The 13,627-nt window shown below is 34.9% G+C and overlaps 1 protein-coding gene across 2 annotated transcripts; it reads left to right on the top strand.

Annotated features, from left to right (window-relative positions):
* Window positions 1–5,883: 5,883 nt before the first annotated feature.
* On the top strand, window positions 5,884–13,098 carry LOC126696725 (protein NLP3). Of its 2 annotated transcripts, XR_007646087.1 has the most exons (5): window positions 5,884–6,170; window positions 7,573–7,640; window positions 8,540–8,634; window positions 8,742–8,838; window positions 12,212–13,098. XR_007646087.1 is itself a non-coding variant. In XM_050393419.1 (4 exons), the coding sequence occupies exons 1-4, from the start codon at window positions 6,038–6,040 to the stop codon at window positions 12,857–12,859; spliced, it is 849 nt and encodes a 282-aa protein (XP_050249376.1). In that variant the 5' UTR covers window positions 5,894–6,037; the 3' UTR covers window positions 12,860–13,098. The 2 variants fall into 2 exon arrangements, 1 of the variants encoding a protein (XP_050249376.1); XM_050393419.1 differs by lacking the exon at window positions 8,742–8,838 and having other exon boundaries at window positions 5,894–6,170; window positions 12,307–13,098.
* The last annotated feature ends 529 nt before the right edge of the window (window positions 13,099–13,627 follow it).

The raw sequence follows: 13,627 nt of genomic DNA, 5'->3' as shown, positions 1-13,627 counted from the left end.
TTGTATGCAGTCCAAGAGTGGGCATGAATGACATGGAGTTAGTATGGGGTGGATTCATGGCTAAAGTAAGGCCTATATAGCTGCTGGGTGGTACATGGTCAATATGACCAATGCTGTATGAGGGGGACTCGGTGTGCATAACCGGAGGGGTCTCATTGAAATCAATACCGAGATCAAAGGATGGAGGAGCAAGTGAAAGATGAGCGGGGTCAGAACATGTACGTGGGGTGGGTGGAGGGATCTCGGGGTGAGAAGATGCATGAGTAATAGGTGAAGGGATCTCTGGGGCAGGAGATGCATGTAGGGGGGTGGAGGGGGATCCGGCCTAGTGATTGATGGGGTGCAGCACGCCAACCACGACTATGGCTAGCAGGAGTTAAGCTTATGCTTGGTTGTCCAGTATCTTTTAGCGCTTCTGGATTTGCCTCATTGATATTTTGCTTAGGAAGATGGGCAGTCATACAGTGAAGGCGATCCACTACCTTAAGCATATCTGTAATCTGCTTGTAATCAGGACTGCATACTATGCAACGCATCAACAACTGCTTGTGACTTGCAATCTGCAAGTAAATAAATACAATTACTACATCTAACACAAAAATGGTAACACGCAACTAAATTTGAAAAGAAAGGTTGAAGCAATTACCATAATACGAAGTGTAGTGCTAATGTGGTCGACCTACCTCCGAGTGACCCTATTGTACCACTGAAAGTATGGATGATCAAGCGGCATATCACCCTCTAGTCGTGCTCCATGACATATTAATTTTGCTCAACTATTCCATACTTGGATATGGTGTGCATGTTTCACTCTCCAAACAACTTTGGTCTTCCCCAAACAACTTTGGTCTTCCTCTTTGGCATGCCCTACATAACTCTCTGTACAACCATGTAAGGCAAGTGATCCCCCAACTGTACTGAGGTGGATTGCGAAGGTCCCCCAACATCTGTAACCACATCGTATGCACCCTATTGCTAGAATTGTCCCTTAAAATTGTGTCCCCTAGGAGCGCTAGAATATAACACCGTGCATACTGATGCACAACAACCTCTGCTACACCATCAGGCAAAGCTTCGTCAACTTTTTGAAGTAGCCATTTAATCTGGATCCTTTGTCCTTAAAGCACCACATCATCAATAACAATTCCAAGCATATTCTCACATTCAGTAGCCCACCCCAAGTCAGTTCTTGCAACAATTGGCTCACCATAGATCGGAATCCCTAAAAGAACCTCCATATCTTGTAACGTGATCGTCGTCTCACCATGTGGCAAGTGGAAGGTATGGGTTTCAGGCCGCCATTGCTCAATGAAGGTTGTTATCAAATTATGATCGATCTCTCTAGATGGGGTCCCATGCAACCCCTTTAATCCAACTTTCTTAACAATGTCAAGGACACGATCATCCATCATCGAGTGTCGTTTTTGAAACTCCTCATTACGACCACAGCATTGCAGTACCCCCAGATCCTGCACATGATAGAACCATGGTGATGAGGTGCTCTACACTATAACCTTTGTAATATGATTGTAGCTATTGTTCCCAAAAAACAAAAATAAAGCGGTTATCATTGAAATTAAAATATCATCCAAAGGAAAAAAAAAAAAAAAAAAAAAAAAAAAAGAAAAAAAAAAAAGCAATGAAGGGAGAAAATAAAAGGATGCAATGCACTTGATACATTTGTTTTTAGCCATTTATCCTACTACTTGTGTCGTGCATACTATTGTGTAAACATTGCCATAATAGCAATCCAACGCGTTAGCCACCATGTTTACAACGAATACATACATCAAAATTTCATTCTCTCTGGCTCTCACAATTCAATTTGGTTATCTTAAAAACACCAAACGTAAAAAAAATTGAAGGGGTAAAACTCAATTATGAAATAAAGTTTTTAAACATGATTGATGGTATGATACAAATGCAAAATTAAAACTCGTTGAAATTTCTTAATCCTAAAAACCCCTTCTCATCACTAGTAAATCAGACCCTAACCACCCCACCAAAAACATATAAGTCATCAACCGTCAACATTGCAAGGGAATAGCTGGCCTATAATACACGCAAGAAATTGAGATAAAAACTGGCTTCATGATTTCGCATTTGAAGTACAATCTGGCCTATAATACACACAAGATATTGAGTTAAAAAACTATGAATGCTTAAAAACGTTTTAGAAATAGCACTATGGCATGCTCATGACTATGCATTCAAAGCTAGTAATACTATTGACAAACTTAGAATTTTAGAAATGGAAAAAAAAAATCAACATAAAAATGAGAAATGTAAAAGGAAAAGAAGTGAATATAGAAATTCAGCAAGTGGTTAGTTTTAATTTTACCTCGCCTTCCCAAATAGCGTATGATCGATGTTCTTCTAGCAACCTTAACACCAAATCATCCATGGGACCAGGACCTAACTTATCAACCTCCTGAACAACAACAGCAGCCATACTGCACAAAGTTTAAAGTATGGTATCACTTATTTGTTTATCAATGGTTTCTTTATACAAATTTGTTTTCTTTATTAAGTACTAACTAATAAATAAAATGTCAATTAATTTCATATTAATCAATATAATTCACATAGAGGATATATGAACAAATAAATCAAGGTTAATAGCAACGTAAAGGGGGGCTAACTCCAAAATCATATTTTACAAAATTAAGAGCCAGCATTAATAAACACAAACATCATCACATTATGGACCCCATCCCCCACCACCACTTGAATTCACTGATTGCGACACCGACAATTTCTTATCATTCAAAAACACACACAAACACACATATACTTAATACCAATAGAAAAGCAATACCATTGAAAGGGTATCTTAATAAGATGGATAAGAATATAATTGTACTTATAAAAATAAGTATAGTTTTAACAAATTATAGAAGCCAAATAAAGCTAAAAATAAGTTAGCTAAACAAACCATTGCTCACCAGTCACCACCTCAGCAATCTTGACACCTAAATCAAATCACAAATGAAACCCTATCCCACAAATACAAAAAATAGACAGATACAAATCAAATCTAACATGAAACCCTCCCATAGATACAAAAAATAGAGAGATACAAACCAAATCACAATCAAAACCCTAAATCAGTCAAATACCCTCCGCTATAGAGAGAGAGAGAGAGAGAGAGAGAGTCGTTACTTGTGATAGACGTGGAGCCACTGAGAACTAGGACCCAAATACCCACCAACGAAGCCACCCAAAATACAGAGATTAGAGTGTAGAGTAAGAGGGAAGATCAATAGCAAAGAATTGTGTTGTATGAGAGTGTATGAAAGGGTCTAAGAGTGTATGAGAGTGTTTGCAAAGTGTTTGAAGAGGGAGAAAGCGACAAAGAGAGACGGAGTGGGAAAGAAGAGTCTTTGAAGAGTGAGAGGGAAGTGTGTTGTGTTGCAATGAGTGAGTGATTGAGACTGAGTGAGAGAGACAGAGAGAACTAGGGGAAAACAGGAAAAGTGTTGTTGCTGGGACCCATATTAAACACATGGAGGGTTGTCCACCAGGAACTGAAATCGAGTTCATAAGGCTCGTTTTCCATTTAAACAAAATCGAGTCCAAAGGACTCGAGTTCATTTCAACAAAATCGAGTCCAAAGAACTCGAGTTCTATGCTTACGTGGACAAAATGTCCACCTCAGCTGCTGCCACGATGGGAAAATCGAGTTAATTATACTTGATTTATGACTGCAAAATCGAATCTCTTACTCTCGAGTTGTTAGATAACTAAATAGTTTTGAAAACATGCTAACTAACGAAATTGTTTGAGTTTTAGTGTTATTTTGAAGAAAAAAAAATCCCTGATTAATGGCAATGAAACTATTGTTGAGAGAAAACTCAATGGTAAAAGGATCTATTTGGCGGGTGACATTTGGTCCTCGTTGGGTGGATTTTATTAAGTGAATGAGAGAAGAGAAAAGAGAAGTTGGATTTTTCTTAGTAGTCCCATGTGAATTACCTACTTATTTTATTAAACTTTTGCTTATTGTTTTTACTATTTGCGGGTTCTACACGAGTTACCTACTTATTTTATTTAACTTTTACCCTTTATTTACGGTTCTTTAAGCAAAAACTAAATAAGTTATTTCCAAATGAGGTAGTCTGCCTTTAGGTGGCCCACTACAGTCTATGTCCATAGGATGAGTCTTCTTGATGACTACAATAGTTTGCTATTAAAGTATTCATGTTATAACATATCCAATATAGGGTTTATGTGCTAGAGAATCCTACATTAACCCTATATTAAATTAGGGTTAGCGTGCTTACTTTACAGGTACATGGGCCTATAGGTTTAGGTTTCTTAGGTCATAAATCTCTAACAAATTTTAAAGAGAAACTCAAAGAATATCTTAAAAAGAAAAAACACTTTAGGGAGACAAATTTTAAATTATTTACGCTAACTATTGTTACACATGTTAAGTTATACATAGTCATACATATTCCAACCGAAATCATGTTTTAAAAACATGATTTGAATTATAATTGTGGAATGGAATTATTACTTAAATCAATTGAATGTCAAAGCACGATTTCAGTTGTGTCTCGTACACACAGTATATAACTATCACCAATCAACTATTTAAGGGTCTGTTTGGATACCGCTTATTGCTGAAAACTAAAAATACTGTAGTAAAATAATTTTAAATGTGTGAATAATACCATAGGACCCAGTTTTAAAGTTTTTTTTTTGCTAAATAAAGTACTTGCGGGTCCCGTGAATAGTGCACGGGTCCCACATCTAAAAACGTGAAACGCATACGCAAGAGATTTTCATCGCAATCTAAACAGATACTAAGTCTCTTTACATTCAAAGTTGATGTAATGTTTGCTACAATTTTACTTGATTTTTTTTTTTTTAAATTAAAAGACAAAAGTGTGGACTTCTCTTGAGTATTCATGTTAGCTTATGTAAAATAGTATAAAGTCCAAAATATAGTTGACCCACATCCAATCATAAACTAGTTTTGCAAAATGGGATTTTGCTATAATGCTTATGCAAATATATAAATCACCTTAGCTTATGCAAAATGATTTTTTATTAAGACTAGGAATGATAGCAGAGTAGGTTTCCTATTCCCCGCCCCCGCCCCACTTCCACGTTGGAGTGGGGTTTTTTTTTTTTTTTTTTTTATCCCCACCCCGTTCTAGCGAGTACCCATCTTGCCACACTCAAATATTATATATATATAATTCATTAAAAATTTATTTTGATCACATTAAATTAAAACTCATAAAACATTAAAAAAAAGTTCTGACATTACAATTTACAAAAACCTTCTCAAAGCATAACAATACAACAATTCAAGTAATAAGAAATACAAAAACAATTCAAACATAGCAATACAATAATTAAAAAAAATATAAACAACGTAAATATTAAAACATGAAAGTGTAAATTCTATAATACAATATAAAAAGGCATCATAAATTTAAAGTTAAAAGACAAAAAACACATATGTATATCTTATAATAATTAAAAAAAATACTTATAAAAATATTTTTAATTATTTAAATATAAACAAGGCGGATGCAAGGGAAAATGTCAACCCCCATCCTGGTCCCATTTGTTATGTAGGGAAGGTAAAACCAATCCATTAAGGGTGAGTGAGGCAAGTACCTATGGGGAAGGTAAAACCCATTTTATTTTTTTCAATTTTTTTCTCATAAAATTGAAAAAAATAAAATATACTTTTTCATAAATTGCTACAACTGTCTTACCTGTAGACTAGCTTCTTATTTCACTTCTCAAAAAAATAAAAAATAAAAAATAAAAAAAATTCCACAACTTTTCTACACCATTCACCGTATGTCATGTGGGCAATTGTGTCATTTTAATTGTCCTTACAATTTTTCATAAAAATAACAAAAGTCGATTTCCAGATCAACGAAACCGATGACGTAAGCCCCAACGAAACGAGTTACCCAACAAATTCCCCAAATTGCATTTCCAATTCCATTTCCATTTCCAATTCCAATTCCTGCACCCAGTGAAAGTAGTAGTAATTAGTGATTGTAAGAGAATGAGTTCACGTCAAAACCCAAACCCAAACCCAAACACAAACACCAACCCAAACACAAACACATCTTCTCTCACTTTTGATCAAATCTCTAGATACTTCTCTCTGCCTCTCAACGACGCCGCTTCTACTCTCGGTACTCTCTCCCTCTCTCTCTCTCTCTCCTCTCTCCCTCAGCATTTTACTTTTCAAAAAGCATTCTAATTTTCCATGCTACTACGATGTCGTACTCACTACACAGAACTCTCACTTTTTTTACGGGCCGGGTTTGGCGGGCAGCCTGGAGTGAGGCTGATTCTTAGACCCGAACCCGCGGCTTGTCAAGTCCCTGATGTTTAACTCTCAACACATATTTTAACAACTGAGAAAACCTCAATTGCATGTTACATTGTCAAACAGATTTTTTTTTTGAAATTATTATGGTTAGTTCCATTGTTTCTTTGAAATTGTTCTGTGTCCATTGTGTAAAAATGATGGGTGACCCTCTCAGAATAACACAATTTATAGTGACATGGAACAAACATGGTCTCTTGATGCTTCTGACTCTAATAACATTCCAGCTTCATGCTCTGTCAATTTTGTTGCTCATACAAAATTTTTATTAGGACTGAAGTAAAATGAATAGAATAGGCAGTCACAAATATTGTTTTTTTTAGCTGATTGCTCCTGAGCATGATATTAATAGGATGGTACTTTGAGAAGGCACTGTGCTCATTCTTAGATTTGTTTTTATGAACTCAGAACTTTTTTACTATTTTTTTTTTTTTTTTTTTTTTTTGGGTTAAGTAATCAAAATTTTTATTAATATGAAAAGAAACACAAGTATTCCACTATATCATTTACTTAAGAAGAAGAGTCAAGAGCCTTATAGCGTAATTGGCACTTTCTGGTGTTTCTAATAGAGACTTCTAAGGATCAAATCCCCCCTCCCCCAACTATCAAATTACCAAAAGAAAAAGAAGAAATTATTCACTTAAGAAGAAGAAACTCAAGTGTACATGATTTTTTTAGTTGCTTGAAAACTCTTATGAACACTTCTCTTTAGCGCAATTGGTTTTCGAACGCAACATCACTACCATGTTTTAGGCTACTAAGTAATTCACATTATCGCATAATGAACTTATGGATGACTTGTGATATGCCTTCTTTTATGCTTTCATGTGTAACTTATGGTGGTTGTTGCATGTATATATGTATTTGTATTTTTTTACACAACTAGGTTATTGGTGGGAAGATTCCTAATTGTTCTTCTGGCTAAGTTGCATGGTAGCTACTAACCCAAAAAAGAAAAAAGAAAAAAAGAAGCTGCATGATAACTTCTTGTGTAAACTAATGGTATAAAGGTATATGCCTTAAGTTATGTTTGCATGTCAGCCATCAAGTAGTGTTTTCTTTTTAAAGTAAATAATTTCAGGAAAAACCAAAAAGGAAGCACACAGGCTGCATTCAAATATCAGCCATCAATACTTGACATGTTTTGATCTTCAAATGTGTGTAATAACGAAGCCTGATAATGTGGTTTGATCTTCATCTGGCAGGTGTATGTACAAGTGTACTAAAGAAACTTTGTCGTGAAAATGGTCTGGATAGGTGGCCATATAGGAAGGTAGACTTTTAAGGTCCCCTAATTTGTGCTCATGTTTCAAATTGCTTGGCTATACTGAAAATGGCTCATTCATTCATTTTCTGTGTTTTATCATTTGTACATATTTGTTTCTCCTTTTTGCAAGCGGTGAGATTCATTTGTGAATCACATGGCAGTAGTGCAGTTTGTGTGTATTGTATCTCATCAGTGATTGCTATTTTTACTTTTGTGTGTGTGTGTGTGTGAGGTGAATCACTAATGCATTAGCTTCACAAGCTCTGCAATTTACCAATTCTGATATTGTTTATGTCCCCAAATTATTATCCCAAGACCAACTGGTTGGCATGTCCATAATTTCTGAGTTTAGGGGTGAATGTTGGTTGCTTAATAAAAAAAAAAAAAAAAATTGTAGATGGTTAATGAGATGAAGAAACATGTGGGAACATTGACTGACACTTTTTTTTACTTAAAGTAATAAATGGCAGCAAGAAATGTCAGTTCAAAACTTCAAATGCTTATCTATGAAGTAGCTAAGTTTATCACATGTACTGTTATTGTCTAATAAGATGTTTACAATTATTGTAAAATAAATTACATCTTTTACCTTTTCATTTTCATCCCCAAAATGATTGTAAGCCCTGTGTTTGAAATCAAATTGGACTGGATGGTTATATCTAATATGGTTCATCCTTGCAGTAGTAATATTCTAATATGCATCTCAGAACAATCTCAAACATAACTGGCTACACTATGAGTGGTATAATTGTTATGCATGTCTTGGACTGATATCTGTACTGGCTTTGCTGCCAATGTTTATGCGAACATTGGTGTCATTGGATGATGATTCTGAGTAAACAAGTTGTAAATTTTTTTCCTTATATATATGATTTTATGTAATATGATTTTGAAATGCAATATAGTTTCTATCTGGAAAGAGCATTGAAGAAATTAGAAGATATGCTGCTAGAGAAAAATACAAAGAACTTGCTGAGCTGTCAAAGAACAGTAGAGAAAGGTATAATGCTTTGACAAGTTCTGCCATATTATTGACATCTAATAGTCATACGAGTTTCTTTTAATGTTCCTTATGATAACTTCTTTACCCTTTTCATTGGCACAAAGCTGCTGCCTGCTGGTTAATAGAGAAGGAGTTTTTTTTTGGCCTAAGATACATGCTTTGAGGTCTAAAACATTATGGACTCCAAACATGAATTAGAAAGTGAGTTCTAACTATGGTATGGAGGAAATTCATTACATACACAAACACACATACCTGCATATATGTATGTATATCAACTTGAATAATGAATGGTTATAATAACACTGAAGCATCTGATCATAAACACAAACCCATATATGCATGTATGTATGTATATCAACTTAAAGAGAAATGAATGGCTATAGTAATACTGAAGCATCTGATTGGGACTTTCTTATTTTTTTGATAAGTAAGAAGAGAATATTATTAATTAAAGATAAGCAAGAGAAACACAAAGAGTTCACAGTAGTGAACAAAGGAAAAGAGAAAAAAAAAAAAAAAAGGGAACAAAAAGACAAGAGCAACCCCTAATCTATTCTAATAGATGAAAGGAAGTCCAAAAGGGTAGAACAATCCGAATAACCCCAATAACGAAACCAATCAAAGAGGGTCCGTTGGCAACAATCTAATAACTGAACCACAGTTTTCCCCTCATCCTCAAAAGTTCGCTAATTCCGTTCAGTCCAAATAGTCCACATTAAACAACCTGGAACCAAATCCCAAATATCAGAGCTATGCTTCACAAGCCAATGATACCAGCAAAATAATAAGTCCACAACTGAACCTGGCATGACCTATTCGATCCCAAATAACCAAAGCATATATATCCACAAAGAATGAGCTATCGGACAAAAAAGTAACAGGTGATCCAAAGATTCCGCGTTGCTACAGCACAAACAACGATTCACCAAAGGGCGACCACGAAGCATAAGATTATCCAAAGTTAGAATCTGACCATGGGCTGCTGTCCACATAAAGAAAGCCACCCTTTTAGGAACCTTAACTTTCCAAATTCCCTTCCAAGGGAAAGTTAAGGTTGATTTAGAATCAATTGAGTTAGATCAACCTAAATCAATTACTGATTCTCACATATAGTGATTCCTTCCTTTTGTTCATTAGTTCTCCTCTCTTGTAACCAGTTTTTTGTTCTTTTCTTTTTCTTCCTTGTACTATTTGACTTCTTTGTGCTCCTTTTGCATAAAATAGCTTTTTTAACATAGACTTTTCTTACTTGTCAAAAAAAAAGGATCAACCTAAAGATATATTATAATTCAAATGGACTTTTTTGAGTGTTGATATTTGATGAGGGCTTATGTATCCAATAGATTATTTAACATATGTTATATGTTATAAAGTGTATTAGATTTCTGGTTGTTTCTATGCTGTTCTTAATGTTTTCCTATGTTGTATTTCTAAAATGCTTTTGTTTCTAGGATGACCAAATTGCTACATGGAAACGATATATTACTCCTTGTTGGAGGGAGAAAAGAAATTATTGTAATTGTCAGAATATACAGTGCTCCAATTGAATAACAAAGAAAGCATCAACATTAGTAACATAGGAAAAGTAATTTTTCCTTTGGAAAAGATATTCTAATGAAGTGATATCTGTTTAGAATCAACTCGTAATTTTCATTCTGTTCTACATATATACCTATAGGGGTTTGCTATCCTCCCCATCTTCATGTGGGGAATAGTAATCTTATTGGACCAAAATTGTCGCGTACATCTCATTAAAACTGAGGGCACTTAAGCAGTCATAAATTTTATTCTTTTTACACGAGTAATCTCTTTCTTCCTGAATCTGAAGTGGATGGTTGCATACCCTTGGAGACATCTTGCCATCATTGTGCAACAAATCAGCAATAAAATCTTAAAACTGTGGTTTTGAACTTGACAACTCCTCATGATCTGTATACAGTTTGACATTAAGGCTTACAAGAGTCTCTACAGGTTTTGAACCTGATAAGCCTATTTCCTCCAAAATATACCACCCATATTTCTCTACGACAAATTAATCCCTTCCTTAGATTGTGCTACTTCAATACCCAAGAAATAACATAGCTTCCCCTAATCCTTGGTCTGACTGAGTTTTGAAGGAACACCCTCAACTCGATAATTAACTACTTGTCATCAATAGTACTAATGATGTTATAAACACTTTCCAATTAGCATATTGGGAGCAATAGAGGTTGGGAGATCTGACATCAAATACTTCTTACCTATCACCTTAACTTCCAATCAGCATATTTGGGACCAGTAAAGGTAGGGGGATCTGACACCAAATACTGAAATTTCTTCTTACCTATCTAAAATACTCCCACTAATTGTCAAAAATAATTAAGGAGGAGAAAAAACTCATATAGGTTGGGCATAATTATTATAACTCAATTTAATTAATTGTCAAAAATAATTTAGGAGGAAAAAAAACTCATATATAGTTATTTCTTCAACTCCATGACATCATATGATTAAGGAATTACTCACAAGTAATGCAAATACAAGAACGAATTAACCCACCTGCAGAAAACTCCATAATTGGAAGAACCAATTTAGCGATCCAACCAGCCAACACATGAAGATACCAGTACATTACACAGCATCATAATAATTAACAAGGTCCATTAACCTATCTATGGTTGAAATAGGGAACATCTTCAAAAGAATCATGGGTCTTTAGAGAAGCCCATTAACCCATAGAAATCAAAGAATAAAAGGGGTGGAGCAATGATGCTGGCCAAATGAAAAACATAGCAGTAGCAGAGTGATGTAGGAATGATTGTGATGTCCTTCTCGATATGATGTTCTAATTGACTGCATTCCAAACAAGGAACAAAAAGAAATTGCCGAAAAGTCAGGCAAACAATATCGAGGAACAATATTGAGGATCTTCTAATAATCTGTTCTTTGTGAGGACTATCAATCTCAGGTTTGGGCTAGCCATTGAGATTGTGATAATAAGATTGATAGTGATGATGGAGTTATGCAGACGAGCAATTGCAGCAGTCAATGGTGGTTATTATTGGTGTAGTGGTTGATGGTGATCAATCATGGCAGGCAGCTGTTTAGAGTTACAGGGGCACTGATACCATGTAAACAAATTATTAATTTGTTCTTTGATAATTTATTAGTTACAAAGGGGATGAGGGATTTGAACATCTTTGTTGGAAACACTACGAGGTGCCAGTTAGTGAAACTATGTTTAGGGTAATTTTTTTTTTTTTGATAAATATGTTTAGGGTAAAATTAATTAACCATATTATACATAGGTATTATTTATAGGTTAAGCACAAAACACAATGTGACCAAATTATGCCTATCACCCATACAAAATTACTGATAATCTAAGTATCTGTGTTAATTAAATGCCTTTCTTATTTTGTGACTGATCTTTGTGGTAATCTTACAATCTTTCATTCTTCATTCCATTGTTTTGTTAGGTTATGCCTTATCATAACATTAAAAATGATTGCATACGCATTAGTAATTTTATATAATAACTTGATATCTTATGTTGACCAGTTGCATGTTGTCCTGACATTTGAATTTTCAGCTTGCTGACAAATATGAAGAGATCCTGCCAGGAATTTCTGATTATTCTTTCTCTCTCTCTCTCCCTACTTCCATTTTCCTCATTTTTTAATGCAGTGGTGCACAAAAATCAAACAGTGATATGTCCAAATCAAAAGGTGCTGCACTTCCTCACAATTTACAACAGCAAGGAAGCAAGAATGTTCAGACTCTGCGATCCCAGAATTTGCTTAGCACAAGCTTAACAAAAGGAATTGCAGCCTTGGATGAATTTAAATATGGATTCCCATCAAATGGCTTGTCAACTGCCTCAAACAAATGGTGGGGAAGCAGCAGCCCTAATGGTTGTGAGGGAAAACTTGGAGATGGAGTTGAGACCAACGAAGATGACAAACATAAATCTGAGGAAATGGTTGGAGACAGTCCCAGTGTGGTAATAGTGGACAAAGAGGAATGTGTAACTGGGAAAGAAGAGAGCAACATTGGTCCCCAAGGAACGGGTTTATTGACGACTGTGAGAAAAAGAGCTGTGGAGGAAGGACGAGAAGCACTTAAGCTTGGTGTATTTCGGGGCTATGGTATTAACAAAATAGGCAAGAGAGAGAGAACATTGCTTCTCCGAATATTCAAATCGTCATTACCCAAACAGTGGATAAATGGCTCCTCATAAATTTACAGACGGAGTGCTCAATCTTAAAGTTTGTTGTAAGGTACTATTTTATGTTTACTTAGTTCTTTATTATCATTTCACAATGACTCTGCTGCTAAATTTGTGGATGGCTTCATGCAGTTACATATGTAGTGTGTTTGTCATTTTACTTAGCAATCTTCACATTGATGAATCGTAGTGTGTAGGATAAATTGTCTTATTGTCGATATATGATTACCCTTGACATATCCACTCCTCAATTGCATTTATCTCAGTTCACAATCTGGAATGTTATGTTATTGGTCTTGTTGACAAGGTACAAATATGGTACAAAGTAATGTGTTGAGTTTTCCTCTGAGTTGATTTGGATGAATCTCTTTCAACCTATTATGTAACAATTTATAAAATTATCCACATGTATTAAATCGCATGACTCATTAAATTATTTAAACAAGACACATGACTCATTAAATAGGTCCTTTTACTAAAAGTAAACATGGATGGTTGTTTGAATCACCATGTAAAAGTTGATGGAATTTTCCTACAAAGCGGTTTGGAGGTAAACTCTGTCCTAGAGACTAGAGTAACAATGAAAGCATATGATGGAAATAAAATCATCATAAAATGGGACCACACTAAGTTTGCAAGTTATAGTATTATCATCTTATCATTAATATGACCTTTTATTATGTATGCTCATTGAAGAATTGAAGACTGTTGGGCATAAGATGTCAATGGTATAATGAATGTGCTATGTTATTTCTTCTAATCGAAGTGTTTTTTGGATGG

The sequence above is a fragment of the Quercus robur genome, chromosome 8 (genome assembly GCF_932294415.1).
Source record: "Quercus robur chromosome 8, dhQueRobu3.1, whole genome shotgun sequence".
Classification (NCBI taxonomy): domain Eukaryota; kingdom Viridiplantae; phylum Streptophyta; class Magnoliopsida; order Fagales; family Fagaceae; genus Quercus; species Quercus robur.
This window is presented reverse-complemented; position numbering and strand designations above follow the sequence as displayed.

Coding starts and splice junctions, on each gene's coding strand:
- LOC126696725 (XM_050393419.1), top strand. CDS start 6,038: ATGAGTTCACGTCAAAACCCAAACCCAAACCCAAACACAAACACCAAC. Junction 6,171..7,572: donor CGACGCCGCTTCTACTCTCG/GTACTCTCTCCC, acceptor TTCATCTGGCAG/GTGTATGTACAAGTGTACTA. Junction 7,641..8,539: donor ATAGGTGGCCATATAGGAAG/GTAGACTTTTAA, acceptor AATGCAATATAG/TTTCTATCTGGAAAGAGCAT.